Source organism: Bos indicus, chromosome 11, assembly GCF_029378745.1.
Source record: "Bos indicus isolate NIAB-ARS_2022 breed Sahiwal x Tharparkar chromosome 11, NIAB-ARS_B.indTharparkar_mat_pri_1.0, whole genome shotgun sequence".
Classification (NCBI taxonomy): domain Eukaryota; kingdom Metazoa; phylum Chordata; class Mammalia; order Artiodactyla; family Bovidae; genus Bos; species Bos indicus.
The window spans coordinates 87,334,295-87,355,065 of NC_091770.1; the positions used below are offsets into that span (position 1 = coordinate 87,334,295).

General features: G+C 39.7%; 1 protein-coding gene and 1 pseudogene across 2 annotated transcripts in view; one reads left to right on the top strand and one right to left on the bottom strand.

Annotated features, from left to right (window-relative positions):
• The window catches only part of TAF1B (TATA-box binding protein associated factor, RNA polymerase I subunit B), a 55,435-nt gene that overhangs the window by 11,301 nt on the left and 23,363 nt on the right, over positions 1 to 20,771 (bottom strand). For both annotated transcript variants that reach the window (XM_019970718.2, XM_070799149.1), the window contains one exon: positions 2,642 to 2,789. In XM_019970718.2, the coding sequence (XP_019826277.1) occupies positions 2,642 to 2,789 (148 nt within the window). The remainder of the gene's footprint in view (positions 1 to 2,641; positions 2,790 to 20,771) is intronic.
• LOC109566401 (eukaryotic translation initiation factor 1 pseudogene) lies at positions 7,415 to 7,860 on the top strand (annotated as a pseudogene).

Here is a 20,771-nt window from a genome sequence, read left to right on the forward strand (position 1 = left end):
ATTACTATAAAAATGGTATTTCTTGAAAAATGTCTCCCCTATTTATTTAAAATTAATATCTTGAATTGCTTCTCTTATACTAAAAGTACATAGTAATAAAAAGCAAATGAAAGCAATTATGAGGAAGGGAGCCAGGAGAGGAGAGAAAAACGAAGATTCTGACCTGGAGTATTATGGGACCTGGAGTACTATGTGACGCCTCGGCCGTCAAGCAGCCAGGCGTCACTCAGCTTGCCTACGTTTCATCTGAGATGAGCACACCTACCCGTCCTCCCTTTCCACCTTCACAGATGAGGTAATACAGATGAAGGCACTTTGGAAACTCTACAGGGTTCCCCACAAATTAAACAGACATGATTATGAAAGCTGCCAGGAATTCTCTCTGGCCGGCTTCTCAGTCCCAGGATGAGGGACAAAACTAAGGGATGTATTTGGAGTTCAGTCAGAGCCACAAAAGAGGCAGTGCTTACTCAGCAAGGGTGTGTGTGTGTGACATGCTTGCTGGAAGCTGCTTTCTGCTCAGTTCCAGAGACGACATTGTCATACATAAAGGCACTGAGGAGGGGCATTCGTTGCCCCAGCATGCTTAAAACCACCTTTAGTTTTCTGGGAACCCGAAAACCTCTCTTTGAAAAAGGGCCAAGTACACAGATCTCTTCTTTTTGATCAACAGCACAAGAGAACTGTAGAGTGCAAACTTTCAGCTTTGAAAATGGCAATATTCTAGAAGTCTTCTTATAATCTCATGGGTAGGAGGCCAATCAATGTCACATTTTAGAATGTAATTTCTAAGGTGAAGGGACCACCACATCTTAGTTTGTAGATCTATTTTGTTTACTGTTTCCTCCCACTATTACGTAATACAAACTCAGTATAGGACATTTATAAGATACATAAAGTGCAAAGAAGGAAAAAATGCATTACTATAACTTAGACATAGCACTTCAATATTTGGGTAAATTTATTTCCAATATTTTCACGAATATTTTAACTATATAGCTATGATTATATTATATATAATTTATAATTTGGCCTATTTCCTTTTCTATTATGACATAAACATTTCCCATGCTTTTATATACTCTTCACAAACATGATTTTAAAAGATGCACACGGTTCCACTTAATATACAAAATATTTACTTAAACATTACCTTTCTGTTGGATATTTATTTCTGATTTCTCAGTATTAAAAACAAGGTCAATAACACTTGTGTATAGTTTTTTATCTATATTCCAAATTATTTCTATTGAACACTTTGTGAGAAGTAAAATTTCTCTAACTTGGCTCTTTTTAAAATGGTCTCTAAAACAGCACTTTAAAACATCAGATGATAGCAGTCTCTCTCTGTATATTATAGTGGTTTTAATTCTACTTGTTACTTTCAGGAAGAGTTGGGTGAGAAATACTACTAAGTTACACACACTGGTCAGAAAACACTGCCACCATCGTTTCTGTCCAATAGCAACTACGTGAGCTAAACACTTGCCATAACCCAGCCTGAGCCAGTTATATTTTGGAAATTCCTTGCATTCTTTCCATATCTTAGTGTTCCCCATTATGAGCTTAGGATTTTGGAGTATATAACAGAACACAGGAACTTGCCATATTTTGAAAAAAAACACTCCAAAAGTAAATCAAAAAACCAAAATCCAAAACAATAAACCAATATATGTAACTTGCTAAAGTGCAGCAATCAGACTTCCCAAATTCTGGAATCTTAATCAAAGAGCCAGTGACTTCTGAAGTTACAGTAAGAGACATACATTCCTTAGCTTAATAAATGATACATTTTGAGAAGTGTATTTTTTCCTCTTTAAAAAATATTTTATAAGACTTAATATTTACATTTGTGTATATATGTTACTCCAATTTATGTTTATTTTTATAGCTAAAATTATATGTGCAGCTTTGTATATTGTTTTTTTTCATACAACATGTCTTTTCCTTTCCTATTAAAAATATATTCAATCACATTTTTTTATTTGCATAAGCAATAATATAGTCACGCCATGTTTGTATTTTCTGTTAAGAATAGAAACCCTGCATTTCTCACATTTCTAGTTTAGCAAGAAATTCAGGAATAGATTCCATCGGCGAATTCCGCTGGGGTGACCTGTGTCTTGGTGTATTGTGAAGAAGGGCTAGTGAGGCTGCCTTTGCATCCTACCAGACCTTCATCTCCATTTGCTTTAGGGACTGGAAACAGCAATATGTTACTAAACAATAAAAATATCACTGTAGATTAACTTCTGGGATTTTAAAAATTAGAATTCTTTAATAATTATGCTTCATGCAAATGGAGGAGTGCTGCCCTTTTTTGGCGGAGGTTCCTAAGTAATTAATAATACATACTGAATCATGTGTTACTTGTATTCAGCAAAAACTTACTGTAAAAACCAAACATTATCTCTCAAGCTTATCCCTTTCATCCAAAATAGAACTCATTACTTCTGAAGAGTGTCCTTTTAACCATTTTAAATGGTCCAAAACATTTTAAGAAAGAATTTTGAAATTAACCTTCATGTTACTGTGGACCCTGTCAGGTGACTCTAATAGTCTCTGATTGAGAGGATTCAATACATTTTTCATAATAATTCAATAAGTCAAGGCTTACTCACCATATATACCTCACACTTACCAGGGAGATTGACCTCCATCAAGTATTTCATACACAAGATGTTTGGATGAAGATAGCAGTTTTCAGTTATGTCTGGAAAACGTGGCAAATCTAAAAATGTGGCAACTTCAATTATTTTTTTAAAGATAACTTCATAGTTAGGCCAAGACTGGAATGAAAGAGATAGTCAAAGTAGCAATTTTTGCAACATAAATTATTTTTAAAACTACTTTCTGATTTTAAAAATAACATGTATTCACTGAATAAAACTTGGAGTATAGATTAAAAACATTAAGTAGAAACACCCATAAACCCCAAATATCCTCACTGAGCTGTTTTAAACAGTAATAGTGATAAATTAAAAAGCCACTAAAATTCTATCTGGCTCAAACAATTCTTACTGGCCTTACCCATGATATAGTGAAACCATTACTTCTTGCCAATCATGGAAGAATCTGGGATAAAGCTGCAATCCTACTGGAATTATGATGTTGTCATAATCCCAGCAAAGCAGGACTTCCCTCTCGCCTTCCCTAACCAGCACCCTCTCGCCAACCTTCAAATTCACAGCTAACAGATTCAGTTCAGTGTCACATAACATTCACATGCTTCTATGTTGGAGATGACACCAGGGCTTAAGTCTATTAGTTAGAAACGTGTGATTCAGCTTTCTATTTTCTCACATGTTAGCCTATAAGAAAGAGTATCTTACAGAATTTGGGAAAATGTATGAGCCAATATTAATAAATTAATTCTGTTCATTTTAAGAGCAGCCTTGTAGTTAATTTGGTATGCTATTTATATTTCTGCAATTTCTAAACATTCTTCTCATTGATACTACATATAATTTTTCCTCATTTACTTATCCATTCACATAAAAATATTAAATTTAGAGTCTATTCTATGTAAGATACTTCGGGAAATATAAAGATGAATAAAGTGATCTCTTCAAGGAATATATACTCTAGAAAAGGAGGTCAGTGTTCAAAAATAACTATAGGATAAGATAGCTGTTGAGTGCTACAACTAAGATTTTTTTTTAAAGATCTATGGGATTTCAGAAAAACTAACATTTCTGACATGGTTGCTGCTGCTAAGTCGCTTCAGTCGTGGCCGACTCTGTGCGACCCCATAGACGGCAGCCCAACTGGCTCTCCTGTCCCTGGGATTCTCCAGGCAAGAACACTGGAGTGGGTTGCCATTTCCTTCTCCAATGCATGAAAGTGAAAAGTGAAAGTGAAGTCGCTCAGTCGTGTCCGACTGTTAGCGACCTCATGGATTGCAGCTACCAGGCTCCTCCATCCATGGGATTTGCCAGGCAAGAATATTGGAGTGGGGTGCCATTGCCTTCTCCTTCTGACATGGTTGGACCTCGTTAAAATTAGGCCAGAATACAAACATTCTGGAAACCTGTTTGGCAATATTTATTAAAGTTGACTGGAAGTCAAGAGTGAGATTACTCTCAGGGTGCAGGTGATCACGACTGGAAGTGGGGACTGGATGGAGCTTCTGGGGTGCAGAGATTGTTGTTTCTTGATCTAGGGGGCTGGTTCAGGTAATGAAAGTTCATCAGGTTGGGTACATTTGTGATATGTTCACTTTGCTGTATGTATGTCTAGCTTAAAAAAACATGGTAAGAGAGAAACTTCAGTAAACTATTTTGTGTAACAATCACTTCATACATCACTCTATACGAGAAATCATCCAACCAGCAAATTCAGAGTTGGCAAGACCTTTAAAGGTATCTGGTCTAAATTTACAAAACCCCCTAGCAGCTGTATGTCTAGCTCTTCTTTTAAATCTCCAGTGATGGGAACTCAATACCTTTCCTGAAGGTAGTCTATTCAATTTGTAATGCATTTAATCATTACAAGCTTCTTCCTTATTCTAAGTGAAAATCTGTTTCCCAACAATTTGTACCAATAATATTGCTCTGTCATGTCTTGCCCATTTTCTAAACGTGTGAAGGTGTTTGGGAACCAAGTGAAAGGACGAATACTTCTCTGTTCAATGTTACTTTGGTATGTTCAGCTTACATGCAATTATAAAGCACAAGGGAACACATTATAATGGTACTGGCTCAGATGGTACAGCATCTGCCTGCAATGCTGGAGACCTGGGTTCGAACCCTGGGTTGGGAAGATCCCCTGGAGAAGGAAATGGCAACCCACTCCAGTACTCTTACCTGGAAAATCCCATGAACAGAAGAGCCTGGCAGGCCATAGTCCATGGGGTCGCAGAGTCAGACATGACTGAGCGACTTGACTTACTTACAGAAAACAAACTGTAAATTTCCAGAATTTATAACTATGTCCAATTTTACTTTGCCTGAGGTTACAACCTTCTTTGTATTGTATTTATTTTGATACCAGTATTTCAGTATCTAAACTTTTAATTCCTTATGCCTATACAGTGGAAGTGAGAAATAGATTTAAGGGACTAGATCTGATAGAGTACCTGATGAACTATGGACAGAGGTCCGTGACACTGTACAGGAGACAGGGATCAAGACCATCCCCATGGAAAAGAAATGCAAAAAAGCAAAATGGTTGTCTGGGGAGGCCTTACAAATAGCTGTGAAAAGAAGAGAAGCGAAAAGCAAAGGAGAAAAGGAAAGATATATCCATCTGAATGCAGAGTTCCAAAGAATAGCAAGGAGAGATAAGAAAGCCTTCCTCAGCGATCAATGCAAAGACATAGAGGAAAACAACAGAATGGGAAAGACTAGAGATCTCTTCAAGAAAATTAAAGATACCAAGGGAACATTTCATGCAAAGCTGGGCTCAGTAAAGGACAGAAATGGTATGGACCTAACAGAAGCAGAAGATATTAAGAAGAGGTGACAAGAATACACAGAAGAACTGTACAAAAAAGATCTTCACAACCAAGATAATCACGATGGTGTGATCACTCACCTAGGGCCAGACATCCTGGAATGTGAAGTCAAGTGGGCCTTAGAAAGCATCACTATGAACAAAGCTAGTGCAAGTGATGGAATTCCAGTTGAGCTATTTCAAATCCTGGAAGATGATGCTGTGAAAGTGCTGCACTCAATACGCCAGCAAGTTTGGAAAACTCAGCAGTGGACACAGGACTGGAAAAGGTCAGTTTTCATTCCAATCCCAAAGAAAGGCAATGCCAAAGAATGTTCAAACTACCGCACAATTGCACTCATCTCACACGCTAGTAAAGTAATGCTCAAAATTCTCCAAGCCAGGCTTCAGCAATACGTGAACCGTGAACTTCCAGATGTTCAAGCTGGTTTTAGAAAAGGCAGAGGAACCAGAGATCAAATTGCCAACATCCTCTGGATCATAGAAAAAGCAAGAGAATTCCAGAAAAACATCTATTTCTGCTTTATTGACTATGCCAAAGCCTTTGACTGTGTGGATCACAATAAACTGTGGAAAATTCTGAAAGAGATGGGAATACCAGACCACCTGACATGCCTCTTGCGAAACCTATATGCAGGTCAGGAAGCAACAGTTAGAACTGGACTTGGAACAACAGACTGGTTCCAAATAGGAAAAGGAGTACGTCAAGGCTGTATATTGTCACCCTGCTTATTTAACTTCCAAGCAGAGTACATCATGAGAAACGCTGGGCTGGAAGAAGCACAGGCTGGAATCAAGATTGCCAGGAGAAATATCAATAACCTCAGATATGCAGATGATACCACCCTTGTGGCAGAAAGTGAAGAGGAACTAAAAAGCCTCTTGATGAAAGTGAAAGAGGAGAGTAAAAAAGTTGGCTTAAAGCTCAACATTCAGAAAACGAAGATCATGGCATCTGGTCTCATCACTTCATGGGAAATAGATGGGGAAACAGTGGAAACTGTGTCAGACTTTATTTTTCTGGGCTCCAAAATCACTGCAGATGGTGACTGCAGCCTTGAAATCAAAAGATGCTTGCTCCTTAGAAGGAGGGTTATGACCAACCTAGATAGCATATTCAAAAGCAGAGACGTTACTTGGCCAACAAAGGTCTGTCTGGTCAAGGCTATGGTTTTTCCAGTGGTCATGTATGGATGTGAAAGTTGGACTGTGAAGAAAGCTGAGTGCCAAAGAATTGATGCTTTTGAACTGTGGTGTTGGAGAAGACTCTTGAGAGTCCCTTGGACTGCAAGGAGATCCAACCAGTCCATCCTAAAGGAGATCAGTCCTGGGTGTTCTTTGGAAGGACTGATGCTAAAGCTGCAACTCCAATACTTTGGCCACCTCATGCGAAGAGTTGACTCATTGGAAAAGACCCTGATGCTGGGAGGGTTTGGGGGCAGGAGAAGGGGACAACGGAGGATGAGATGGCTGGATGGCATCACTGACTAGATGGACATGAGTCTGGGTAAACTCCAGGAGTTGGTGATGGACACGGAGGCCTGGTGTGCTGCAATTCATGGGGTCGCAAAGGGTCGGACACGACTGAGCAACTGAACTCTACTGAAAATTTTGAGTTTTATTAGGGAAAAAAGGCTTTCAGTTTATGCTATATTATTAACATATGATCAACCTGTAGCTGAAGAATACAAAGTAAATTTCTAACCAAATAGCAATGTGGCCTTTTAAGTCTGTTTCTAAATGCTCAGGTACAGTAATTCTATTTGTATATGAAAATACTATTAACAACTCTATTTTAATCTGTAAATTTAAAAAGGAAAAAATGACCCAGTCACTGAGCTGCCGCCAGGGACTCAGCGGCCTCCCCTTGCCTCCCGATGGAGGCTCTGTCCCGCCGCCCGCTTTCTCCCGCCACCACCTTCCGCAGGCCATTTCCACCGAGGAAAAGGAATCATACTTTATGTCCCCTATCCAGAACATCCACTCTTTCGACCCTTTGCTGATACAAGTGAGGGTGATGATCTGCTTCCTGCTGGCACTGAGGATTATATCCATATAAGAATTCAACAGAGAAACGGCAGGAAGACCCTTACTACTGTCCAAGAGATCACTGATGATTATGATAAAAAGAAACTAGTGAAGACGTTTAAGAAGAAATTTGCGTGCAATGGTACTGTAATTGAGCATCCAGAATACGGAGAAGGAATTAAGCTACAGGGTGACCAGCACAAGAACATATGCCAGTTCCTGGTGGAGACTGGACTGGCTAAGGACGACCAGCTGAAGGTTCACGGGTTTTAAGTGCTTTCGGCTTACTGAAGCTTAAGTGAGGATTTCATTGCAATGAGTAGAATTTCCCTTCTGTCCCTAGTCACGAGTTTAAAAACCTCACAGCCTGTATAATGTAACCATAATTTGGGGTTTGCTTTTAACTTGGGACTAGTGTAACTCCTACATGCAATAAACTGAAAAGAGCCCCCCCATCCCAAAAAAAAAAAAGTTAAAAATGAAAACATATACTCTCAGTGACCTTTTGGAAAAGCTGTCTTTTTATCTTTATAAAATCAACTCATTTAGATATCTGCTTCATTTTGCCCAGAATTTGAAGTATCTTCTCAAGTTAACAATTAACATTACTGACAAGATTTATGGTAACCCTAATCCTGCTTCCCTGGTAGCTTAAGCGGTAAAGACTCTGCCTACAATGCAGGAGACTGGGGTTCAATCCTTGCATCAGGAAGATCCCCTGGAGAAGGAAATGGCAACCCACTCCAGTATTCTTGCCTGGACAATTCCATGGACACAAGAATTCTAGTCATGGAGCTGCGAAGAGTCAGACATGACTAAAGCGACAATCCTTTTAAATAATGCAGGTAGGAGATGAAATTAAGTACTTTTACCTGCAAACAAACAAACACTAGAGCAGTGAATGTTCCGCTTTGAAAAATAATCATCTCAGAAAACCAACTTACTGGATAATAAATTCATGACAAGTAATTGTAAGATCATTAATGAAAAGGAATCTAGTAAGCAAAAAAGAATTGATGCTTTCGAACTGTGGTGTTGGAGAAGACTCTTGAGAGTCCCTTGGACTGCAAGGAGATCAGACCAGTCCATCCTAAAGGAAATCAGTCCTGAGTGTTCATTGGAAGGACTGATGTTGATGCTGAAGCTCCAATACTTTGGCCACCTGATGCAAAAAGCTGACTCATTGGAAAAGACCCTGATGTTGGGAAAGACTGAAGGCAAAAGGAGAAGAGGGCAGCAGAGGATGAGATGGTTAGATGGCATCACCGACTCAATGGAAATGAATTTGAGTGAACTCCGGGAAACAGTGAAGGACAGAGGAGCCTGGTGTGCTGCAGTCCATGGGGTCGCAAAGAGTCAGACACGACTTAGCGGCTGGACACAAACACAAAATATCCACGCTGACATCCGCTACCTTCTGCCTCCAACATCACGTGAAATGGTGGCCCAACTGGCTCTACAGGGCTTGGCTACGGACTCCCCACACATCTGGCCCTATTCCAACCAAGCCAGGCCACTCTAGGGGCCTGCACCACCAGCTCAGCAAAGCATCCGACCTGGGGCAGGAGACTGGCAGGACTATGACACGGCACCGTTGTAGAGAACGTCATCACAGGATCACATTTTTGTGTTCGTGCCATTGTCCTTAGCCCGGAGAGCGGAAGCAGGCTGGAATTTTGACAAGATTCCAAAACATGGATATAAAATAATTACAGTAAACATTTAATGACTGTATTAGAATAGTCTTATTTTGACTTTCAGAAAAATGTATGCATGTATAGAACACACCTAAAGGAAAGATGTCATAAAAGTTGCTGGGCATTTGTGCTATATTTCATTTGGAATCTGTGATGTGTTAAGGAGAGTAAGGGGACTACTAGAATACTGTCTAAAACTTTGCACGTTTCAGTTCAGTTTAGTTCAGTTCAGTCGCTCAGTCGTGTCCAACTTTTTGCAACCCCATGAATTGCAGCACGCCAGACCTCCCTGTCCATCACCAACTCCGGAATTCACCCAAACTCATGTGCATTGAGTCGGTGATGCCATCCAGCCATCTCATCCTCTGCTGCCTTCTTCTCCTTTTGCCTTCAGTTTTTCCCAACATCAGGGTCTTTTCCAATGAGTCAGCTTTTTGCATCAGGTGGCCAAAGTATTGGAGCTTCAGCATCAACATCAGTCCTTCCAATGAACACTCAGGACTGATTTCCTTTAGGATGGACTGGTTGGATCTCCTTGCAGTCCAAGGGACTCTCAAGAGTCTTCTCCAACACCACAGTTCAAACGCATCAATTCTTCTGTGTTCAGCTTTCCTTATAGTCCAGCTCTCACATCCATACATGACCACTGGAAAAACCATAGCCGTGACTAGACAGACCTTTGTTGGCAAAGTAATATCTCTGCTTTTGAATGTGCTGTCTAGGTTGGTCATAACCCTCCTTCCAAGGAGTAAGCGTCTTTTAATTTCATGGCTGCAATCACCATCTGCAGTGATTTTGGAGCCCAGAAAAACAAAGGAGTTTAGGTACAACAGTACTTTGTTTTATATTGGTCTTTGGTTATCCCCTAATTAGTCTACTTTTACCTCTAGTTTTTTTTTTTGTGGAACATGATACAATAACATAAGATAGAGGCAGAGATGAAAAGACTAGTCTGTATTGCTCAGAGCACATTTCTATCAGAACCACTTGCAAGACGCTGATTTAAAAGTCCTCAATCCCACACCAGACTTCATAAATCCATCCCTAACACTAGGTCTAAAAGAACCTGTAGTTTAAACAAACTCTCCACAATATTCTTGTGCAAAATAATAATAAAATAAAATAAAGTGGCTCTCCTCTCCTTCCTGGAGCCTGGAAGAGACCCTCAGACGGTTTTAGTTCACAAGCCTGATGAGAGAAGTGCACCCACACATTCCAGCGATGGCTAAGATGCTGCAGAAAGCCAGGAACAAAAGAGCACGTCAGCTGGTTTCTATTCATGCTGCCTAGCAGTAGTAATCCTGGAAGGGAGTGGGAGTGAGGGAACCTGAGAACACCTGTTATCATTACACTCGTCTCAGTTTCCCTCAGGTAGATTTCAAACCTGCTAGATGATTACTCTAACAGAGGTTGCACAAACAATCCCAAGAGCGACATGCGGCCTACAGAGGAAGATGGTGAAAAAATATGGAGTAAAGTTTGAAGACTCAGAGTGTATTAAAGCTTGATCCATCGAGACAGTCATCTGGAGGGGCTCAGAGAGTGACTGAGAGCTCTGAAGGAGTCTTTTTCTTCCTTAAACCATCAGGGACCTAGTTTCACAAAGGGCGTAAGATTGCTCTGAGGCAAAATGAATCATCATGGCAAAGTGCCACTCAGTGGGTTTGGCTGAACCAGCATTGCATCTTTTCTTTTCACTCATTCAAAGAGGAGATCAGAATGTTGTTCATCAACATTCACAAAGCTGGAGATGTACTTCAGAATGGATTTCCAGGTTCCTCTTTATTGCTTCTTGCTGAGTCTAGTGAGGGATGACGAAATGACTAATTCTTGAGAGGCCTTAGAATCACTGTCGAGGACCATGGTAGAATAATAAGTATGTTACATACTAACTGTTTAGAAATTGGTCTGTGGGTTTAAAACACATAAAGATTTAAAAAAAAAAAAAAACAAGGCTGAAAATACACAAGTAGCTCCACTGTCTACTAAGTTATTGGCAGAATAAATTCCACCTGTAAGAGAAAAGTCTGTTTAGGCCCAACTTTGGCTTAAGCAGCAATTTGCTTATCTGGTACTCTATACAAAGATGATGTCTCTGAAAAAGAATATATTTTTAGTTTATTCTACCAGATGAACTGAAAGATTTTTGCTAGAAATAAATGAAGCTTCATATCAGCACCACACTTCAGAAATTTGACTCAAAAATAAAGCAGCAGAAGAGACAGAGGCAGAAAGAAAGAGGAGGAGGTTATCTTCAAATTAAAAAATAAAGATAATGAAACAGTTTACCTCCCAGGAGTTGGGAATCACAACTCAGAAAAAGGAGATGGTTGGAAATTCTAAAATTTAATTTTCACATCTGTTTCCCTCTTCTGAACTCGACTCAAGTCAGAGTAATGGCAGAAAGACAAACCCATGGCCCGCTTGGAAGAAGAAACAAACCACATCAATACTCTCTACTCTGGATTCCACTCCCCTATGTTGTAAAGTGAGTTTTGTCAGATTTGTTGTTGTTGGGCCCACCTGAATATTAACAGAACAATTTAATGGAAAGAAACAGTTCACACAGGATGAAGGTTCAAGGGTCTTTAAAGCCTTTTTTTCCCTCCTCCCTTTGGTTTCTTTTTTTTAAGGTGTGCTCAACTTTCTGGAATAACAAAAACAAAACAAAACCAAACACAGAAGAAAAACAGTCCCAAGCAGCCCACACACACAAAACTCCCCTGGCATTATCTTCATCACCATCTCCTAGAACAATCGCACCTTTTGTCATTTCTGGTGGAGGTACAGCTGCTGAAGAAGCCAAGACTTAGTAGAGAAAGCTAAGACATGAAGGGAGGGAAGAAAATGCTTCCTTTGTTAACGAAAAGCTGTTTCCATTTAAAAGTTTCAACATACTATGGAATAGTGAATGCACTTTTGTGAGCAAACGCAAAGCGTACAATGAAGAAAAGCTGCCTGTCAACTAAATAAACAGTCGTCTGAAGGCATCCCAAACCTTCTCCACTTTTCTTGAAAAATGTAGGGGAGATGGGGGAGGGAGTATGTACTATTAGTAGCCACAGTGGAGGATGTGTCTAAAACGTATAGTAAATATGACACATAGGGCTTCTAGAGGGCTATAGATCCATTTAATTACAATATTAAGAAATCCCAAGGTGAATATGTTTTTTAAAAGACCACAAGGGTATAATCAATTGCTCTAGCGTGTATTAAAAATGGCGTGCTTGGGAAAGCATTTTATTGAATTTCACAAATATTCCGCTGAGTTTATTTTCCTTCATGAAGCAATGCCTGAAGACAGGTAAGGACAAGCTAGAGTTTCTGTTACACAACAGCAGGCTCTTGTGATAAACCTGATTACAATACCCTGTCAGAGGTGAACTTCCTGCTTTGCTATTAAAAAAAAAAGCACAGTGCCACACCCTTACTTATTGTTGTTTTGAAGCAAAAATTCAGCTGAGAAAAAGCTAATGCTACATGCACCTGTTAACCCAAACCTAAAATAAGGCTTTCTATGGCAAAGGGAAATTAATAAAGAATAAAACTATGTCAGAAGAGATGACAAAGCACTGTAATATATTACTTATGGAGGAAGGATAAAATGAATTCCACACGCATTATGATTCAGAAAACAGTTCAATTCGCATTTCTGGTCTGCTAGAATTAACTTAATTGTTGTAAATCTATTAGAAGTAACAAGAAATATACTTTTTTATATTTAAAATCTAGTCTTCTGAAAGCCTATGGTGAATACATTACTTTACGTGAAATATAGTCTTGGTCGTGGGGATAAGACCATTTTAGAAACATGCTGTTGACTTGTCCAGACCTTATGAACAAAAACAAATTTATGAACCGATGACCAACTGAACAGGAGAGGGTCACTTGGTTTGGCCTCAGGATCAGAGTTGGGAAAAACCTACCGAAGTTCTCCTTCTTAAAATGCATCTGTCCTCCAAACATTCTGCTTATTGTGGAATACCTACATTTAAATTCACCCATCTGTACTGAAGCATATTAAAAGCTGGTATCCAGAAGAGCAGACAATCCCCAAATAATTTCCATTTGATCTTGGCAGGGTTACATGATTATTTTTGCAGCAGACTAACCTTTGTCACTGGGCTTCCCTGGTGGCTCAGTCGGTAAAGAATCCACCTGCAATGCAAGAGAGCTGGGTTCGATCCCTGGGTTGGGAAGATCTCCTGGAGAAGGGCATGGCAACCCACTCTAGTATTCTTGCCTGGAGAATTCCATGGACAGAGGAGCCTGGTGGGCTACAGTCCACAGGGTCGCAAAGAGTCAGGCACGACTGAGCGACTAAGCACAGCACAACCTTTGTCATTACTCAGTTTTCCTTAGGCAAGTACAAAACTTGGTTCTCATTCCTTCTCCTGGGAAGCAGAGTTTGGGGGAGGCCTGGGCTGAGCACGCTGGGTACCAGGGGTGGATACTGACACAGGATCAAACTAAGTCACAGACACTTCACATGAAATCACTGGCTTCACTCTGCAAACATCAGGTATTATTTTTCTAAAAAAAAGTCATCCATGTAGCCTCAAACATACATTTTCCGACTAGGGTAATTTACTATTGGTTTCGGTATATGGGTGAGCAGTACGAAGAACTGATAAGATTATTAATCTCACAAGCTGGTTTTCATGAGTGATACTGACACACCCATAAATTGAGTTTGTAAATGTCCTTACTTATAAGCAGAAATTACATCCCTTATGCATTTACCACTAAAATATCAGTGGAATGCTCTTTTATTTTTTCAGCCAAATGCCACTAATAGCCTCCTGATACATAATAAATATAAAAGAAGCAGACTGAAAGCTTACTATTCAGGTAGAAAAAAATCCCCAACAAATCTATTTGAACTCTTCTCTAAATAAAGTATTTAATTCTGTTTTTCAGCTATTTCAAATCATTTAATCCACAAACACAGAGTCCTTTTCCATGTATACAGAATTGTATTATATATGAGGTCTTATGTGTGTGTGTGTGCGCACACGCCTGCTCAGTCATGTCTGACTTTGCGACCCCGTGAACTAAAGCTCGCCAGGCTCCTCTGTCCACGGAATTCTCCAGGCAAGAATACTGGAGTGGATAGCCATTTCCTACTCCAGGGGATCTTCCCGACTCAGGGATCAAACTTGCATCTCTTGCATCTCCTGCATTTCCAGGTGGATTCTTTACCACTGAGCCATCATGGAAGCCCATGAAGTCTTAAGGATGACAAATAGAAGTACTACATGATTCCTACTGTCAAAGAGTAGCTAGGGATGCAAAGAATATACAATCAAATCAACTGCTACATCTGCCCATGGACTCCTCCTTTAGTACTCCCTCTGTGGTTCTCCCTCCAGAGGCAACTATTTATCCTGAATTTTGCTTACCATGAACTTTTAAAAAAAATAGTTCTATCATACATATCAGAGCAGATCAGTTGCTCAGTTGTGTCCGACTCTTTGCGACCCCATGAATCGCAGCATGCCAGGCCTCCCTGCCCATCACCAACTCCCGGAGTTCACTGAGATTCACGTCCATCGAGTCGGTGATGCCATCCAGCCATCTCATCCTCTGTCGTCCCCTTCTCCTCTTGCCCCCAATCCCTCCCAGCATCAGAGTCTTTTCCAATGAATCAACTCTTTGCATGAGGTGGCCAAAGTACTGGAGTTTCAGCTTCAGCATCATTCCTTCCAAAGAAATCCCAGGACTGATCTCCTTCAGAATGGACTGGTTGGATCTCCTTGCAGTCCAAGGGACTCTCAAGAGTCTTCTCCAACACCACAGTTCAAAAGCATCAATTCTTCAGTGCTCAGCCTTCTTCACAGTCCAACTCTCACATCCATACGTGACCACAGGAAACATATAAATATACCTACATATTTAGTTTAACTTCTTTTTTGAGCTTAACAAAAATAGCATCATACTGTACATAGTTTCCTAAGACTTGCCTCTCACACTCGACAGAATGTTAGGTTCATTCCTGCTGCTTGTATCTAAGGTTATTTAATACACCATGTCTGACTATGTCACATTTTATCCCTTTTTCTGGTGACAGACATTTAGATTGTTTCCAGTTCTATTTGTTTGTTTTTTATTCATCACCTAGCTGCCTTCTTTAGCCTGTTAGCCTTGTATCCTTAAACACTAATCTCCATCAATAGACAACTAGTGAGGTAATTGTGGCATATCTATTCTGTGCAGCTTCCAGAAAAATAAAAAGTTAAAGTTAGTAGTTAACTGCAGTTATACAAAGATTAAAAGAAAACTAAGATCATGGCACCTGGTCCCACCACTTCATGGCAAATAGATGGGGAAACAGTGTCAGACTTTATTTTTGGGGGCTCCAAAATCACTGCAGATGGTGACTGCAGTCATGAAACTAAAAGATACTTGCTCCTTGGAAGGAAAGTTATGATCAACCTAGACAGCATATTAAAAAGCAGAGACATTACTTTGCCAACAAAGGTCCGTCTAGTCAAAACTATGGTTTTTCCAGTGGTCATGTATGGATGTGAGAGTTGGACTGTGAAGAAAGCTGAGCACCGAAGAATTGATGCTTCTGAACTGTGGTGTTGGAGAAGACTCTTGAGAGTCCCTTGGACTGCAAGGAGATCCAACCAGTCCATCCTAAAGGAAATCAGTCCTGAATATTCATTGGAAGGACTGATGCAGAAGCTGAAGCTCCAATACTCTGGCCACCTGATGTGAAGAACTGACTCATTTGAAAAAACCCTGATGCTGGGAAAGATTGAGAGCAGGAGGAGAAGGGAACAACAGAGGATGAGATGGTTGAATGGCATCACCAACTCAACGGACATAAGTTTGAGTAAATTCCAGGAGCTGGTGATAGACAGGGAGGCCTGGCGTGATGCAGTCCACCGGGTCACAAAGAGTCGGACATGACTGAGTGACTGAACTCAACTGAACTGAAGAGATTATCCCTATTCTTAGAAAATATACACTAAAATATTTAGGGATGATGTGCCATATAAATGTAACTTACCCTCAATGATTCAGAAATAGAATTGCAGAGATAGATACAGTGATAGAACAGCACAAAGAATAAAACTGTAGGATAAAATAGTAATAACACTTGAATCTGGGTAAAGGATATATTTTTATTTTTGCAGCTTTTTTATAAATCTAAAACTATTCCCAAATAAAAGTTTATTTAAAAAAAAAAAAAAAGCTCTCTAAAGATATACCATGTTCTTGGATTGGAAGAATCAATATTGTTAAAATGACTTTACTACCTAAAGCAATCTACAGATTCAATGCAGTCCCTATCAAATTACCAATGTCGTTTTTCACAAAACTAGAACAAAAAAATCTGATAATTTGTATGGAAACACAAGAGTCTGAACAACCAAAGCAATCTTGAGAAAGTAAAATGGAGCTGAAGGAATCAACCGATTAGAATACTTCCTTGTTAGGAAAATAAACTATACACAAAATAAAACTAAATACACAAAAATAAACTAAAAATGGATTAAAGACCTAAATGTAATCATCAGAGACTATAAAACTCTTAGAGGAAAATATAGGCAGAACACTCTTTGATATAAATCCCAGAAAGATCTTCTATGACCCACCTCCTAGAGTAATGGAAATAAAAACAAATGGGACTTAATTAAACTCTAAAGCTTTCACACAGCAAAAGAAACCATAAACAAAATGAAAAGACAACCCTCAGAATGGGAAAAATAACTGCAAATGAATCAATGGACAAAGGATTAATCTCCAAAATATACAAACAGCTCAATACCAGAACAAACAACCCAATCAGAAAATGGACAGAAGACCTAAACAGACATTTCTCCAAAGAAGACATTTAGATGACCAATAAATGCATGAAAAGGTGCTCGACATCTCTCATTATTAGAGAAATGCAAATCAAAACTACAATGAGGTATCACCTCACACTGGTCATGGCCATAATCAAAAAATCTACAAACAATGAATGCTGGAGAGGATGTGCAGTAAAGGGAACCCTCCTGCACTGTTGGTAGGAATGTAAATTGATACAGTCACTATGGAGAACAGTATGGAGATTCTTTCAAAAACTAGGAATAAAACTACCATATGCCCCAGCAATTCCACTACTGAGTATATACTTTGAGAAAACCATAATTGAAAAAGATAACATGTACCACAATGTTCACTGCAGCACTATTTACAATAGCTAGGACACAGAAGCAACCTAGATGTCCATCAAAAGATGAATGGATAAAGAAGTTGTGGTACATATATACAATGGAATATTACTCAGTCAGAAAAACGAACACATTTGAGTCAGTTCTAGTGAGGTGAATGAACCTAGAGCCTTTTAACAGAGTGAAGTAAGTCAGAAAGAGAAAAAAAATATCGTATATTAACGCATATATATGGAATCTAGAAAAATGGTGCTGATGAACCTCTTTGCAGGGCAGGAAGAGAGACGCAGAGGCAGAGAACAGACTTGTGGACACAGTGGGGGAAGGAAAGGGAGGGACAAATTGAGACAGTAACACTGAAACATATATGTTGCTGTATGTAAAACAGATAGCTAGTGGGAAGTTGCGGTGTAACACAGGGAGCTCAACCCAGTGCTCTGCAACAACCTAGAGGAGTGGGATAGGGGTGGGAAGGAGGTTCAGGAGAGAAGGGACACGTGTACTTACGGCTGATTCACACTGTTGAATGGCAGAAAGCAACACAACATTGTAAAGCAATTATCCTCCAATTAAAAATAAAATATATATATATATATAGAGAGAGAGAGAGGCTAATTCCTCCAAAAAAAAAAGCTCTCTAAGATACAAGTGAAAAAGGCAAAGTGCAATAGTTATTGTTATCCAGATATAGTCTCATTTTAAGCTTATACTTTCTATCAAAATCTCTATAAGAAATCATTACCCTCTTTTACTCCTGCCTCCTCACTCAAGATTAATTTAAAACTAGTCAACAAAAGAGATTGTTATTAGGGTGAGAATTTTGTATAAACAAAAGTTTATAAACATGATCCTCCAATAACATGGTCCAGCTGGTAGAAAATTCAGAAGCAAAGATTAGACAATATTTGTGAATAGAGATTATAATTTTCAAAAAAATCCAGGAATAAATGAGCAATTGGATACTTTCAGGCATTCAAGAAAGAACTGTTTAGGTAACAATCAGCTAAAAAGCATCTGAATATTGACTTTATTTCTAAATGTCTAAAAAGTAGTATTTGGAACACTTCTATTTCTGCCCTTAAAGCACTAACTACTTTCGGAATTGACTTCCCATGATAAACAGAGAATTGGAAAAAATATATAAGGGGACTTCCCCCTGGTAGCCCAGTGGTTAAGAATCTGCCTTGCAATGTACGGATGCAGGTTTGATTCCTATTTGGGGAACTAAGATCTCACATGCCCTGAGCGCTGCAACTACCGAAGCCAGCACCACTGAAAGGCCCAGGTGCCGCAACAACTGAGACCATGCGCTCTGGGGCCTCGGCCCAGAACTAGAGAGCCTGCACGCACTACTGAGCCCATATGCCCCAACCAGAGTCCATGTACTGCAACAAAAGACCCCACAAGATGCAACGAAGATCCTGCCTACCGCAACTAAATAAATAAATAAATTTTTTAAGAAAAAATATATGAAACAATTTCAGGCATTAGAAAACAGGAAGCACAGGATGATATGCCCTAAAAGAGAAACAAATGGCTACAGGATGTTGCCTGGAGGCAGTCTGCAACCAGCAGTTCAGGGAGCAGGGAATGAAACAGAGCCCCGTGTTCTCGCTGAGTTAGAGAGGGATTAGAGTTCCTGGAAGCTGGGGTGGCTGTAATTTGCAGACAGAGTAAGAGTGAGGACGCAGATGCACAGAGAACTCTGGAGGTCTGCAAAGCGGTCCTCTCAAGTCTTGGCTGAGTACCAAACTGTGCATGCTTAAAAAAAAAAACCAAAACCTGAGGCCAGGGGAGAAAAAAAAATCACTGGATCTTTTCCCCCAATGAATCCAGACAATTCTCAGAGCTCAGAAAAGGCACCAGCTGGAGTGGAGAGGCTTCATAATAGTGGGGGCACTAGGTAAAGTCTTTCAGACGGACATCACTTAGTAGGAGGAGCTAAGTTAGTCCAAGAATAAAGGCTCTGGAACAGCCATAAAAAAGCTTGAAAACAAGCTTTTAAATGATCAAACTGATATCCAAGCTACCTAATCATACACCAGAACAAAAATCCAGTATCCATCAACACAAAATTCAAACTGTCTGCATCCAATCAAAACCACCAGGCATGGAAAGCAGGAAAACATGCCACACAATCAGGAGAGAAACCAGTCAACAGCCTCAGAGGTAACAGAATCCATAGATGAGAACCTTCAAACATCTACTGTAAATACTGTCAATAAACTGGAGGATGAAAAAGAAAACATAAACATAGCGAGAGAAATGAAAAATAAGGCTAAAATGGAATTTCTAGAAATGAAAATCATGGAATCTGAAATGAAAAAAACAGCAGATTACAAATTCAAGAAGTAAAGATCAGTGAATTTGAAGACATCACCATAGAAACTATACAATACAAAACATAATGAGGGGGGTGGGAAAAGAACAGAAGGCTGTACTTCGAGTTTGAGACTACTATGTACAATGACCTTGGCAAACAATTCTACCTTCTGAAGGGTTTGAGCTTCCCTGGTGGCTCAGTCAGTAAAGAGTCTGCCTGCAATGCAGGAGACCGGGGTTCAATCCCTGGGTCAGGAAGATCCCCTGGAGAAGGAAATGACAACCCACTCCGATATTCTTGCCTGGAGAATCCCATGGACAGAAGAGTCTGGCGAATTCCAGTGCATGGGATCATAAAGAATTGGACACAACTGAGTGACTAACACTTCACTCTGAGGTGTTTACTCACATGTATAATTGGGAAGATGGTGAACCATACTCATGCAGAGGTTTAGTAAGGATCATAAATGTCTCTTAAATAAACTGAAAACAACGTGAAGGCTGTGAAGGTTAAGAAAGCCTATGAAAAGAATTCCTTAAGTGGGCAAATGCAGGATAATATTTAATATTAATATTTAGTACCCTGAAAACCTGATGAAGAACAAAGGGAATATAACCTTTGAGTACTATAAATAGTGATAAAGACTCATAATTAAAAGAACAGAAGATCTTCCACTGGAAACATGAAAAGAGAGCTAGAGGAGGACAAATGTAAACAAAGGACTTAAAATAGTGCCTCTCAAAACAAAAGTGCCGGTGCTCAGTCGTATTTGACTCTGCAATCACATGGACTACAGCCCGCCAGCTCCTCTGTCCATGGGATTCTCCAGGCAAGAATACTCGAGTGGTTTGTCATTCTCTTCTCCAGGAGATCTTCCTGACCCAGGGATTGAACTCGGGTCTTCCACACTGCAGGGAGATTCTTTACCATCAGAGCCACCAGGGAAGCCCTAACATAGTCACTTTCAGTTCTTTCCTCCACAGCAACAAAGTGAGCAAATAATAACAACATACATAGTTTTTTTAAATTTGAAATTAGTTCAAGTTCTCTATATAAAACTTCTGAAATTTCGTCTCAACAGTACACTTATTGGCAGTGCAC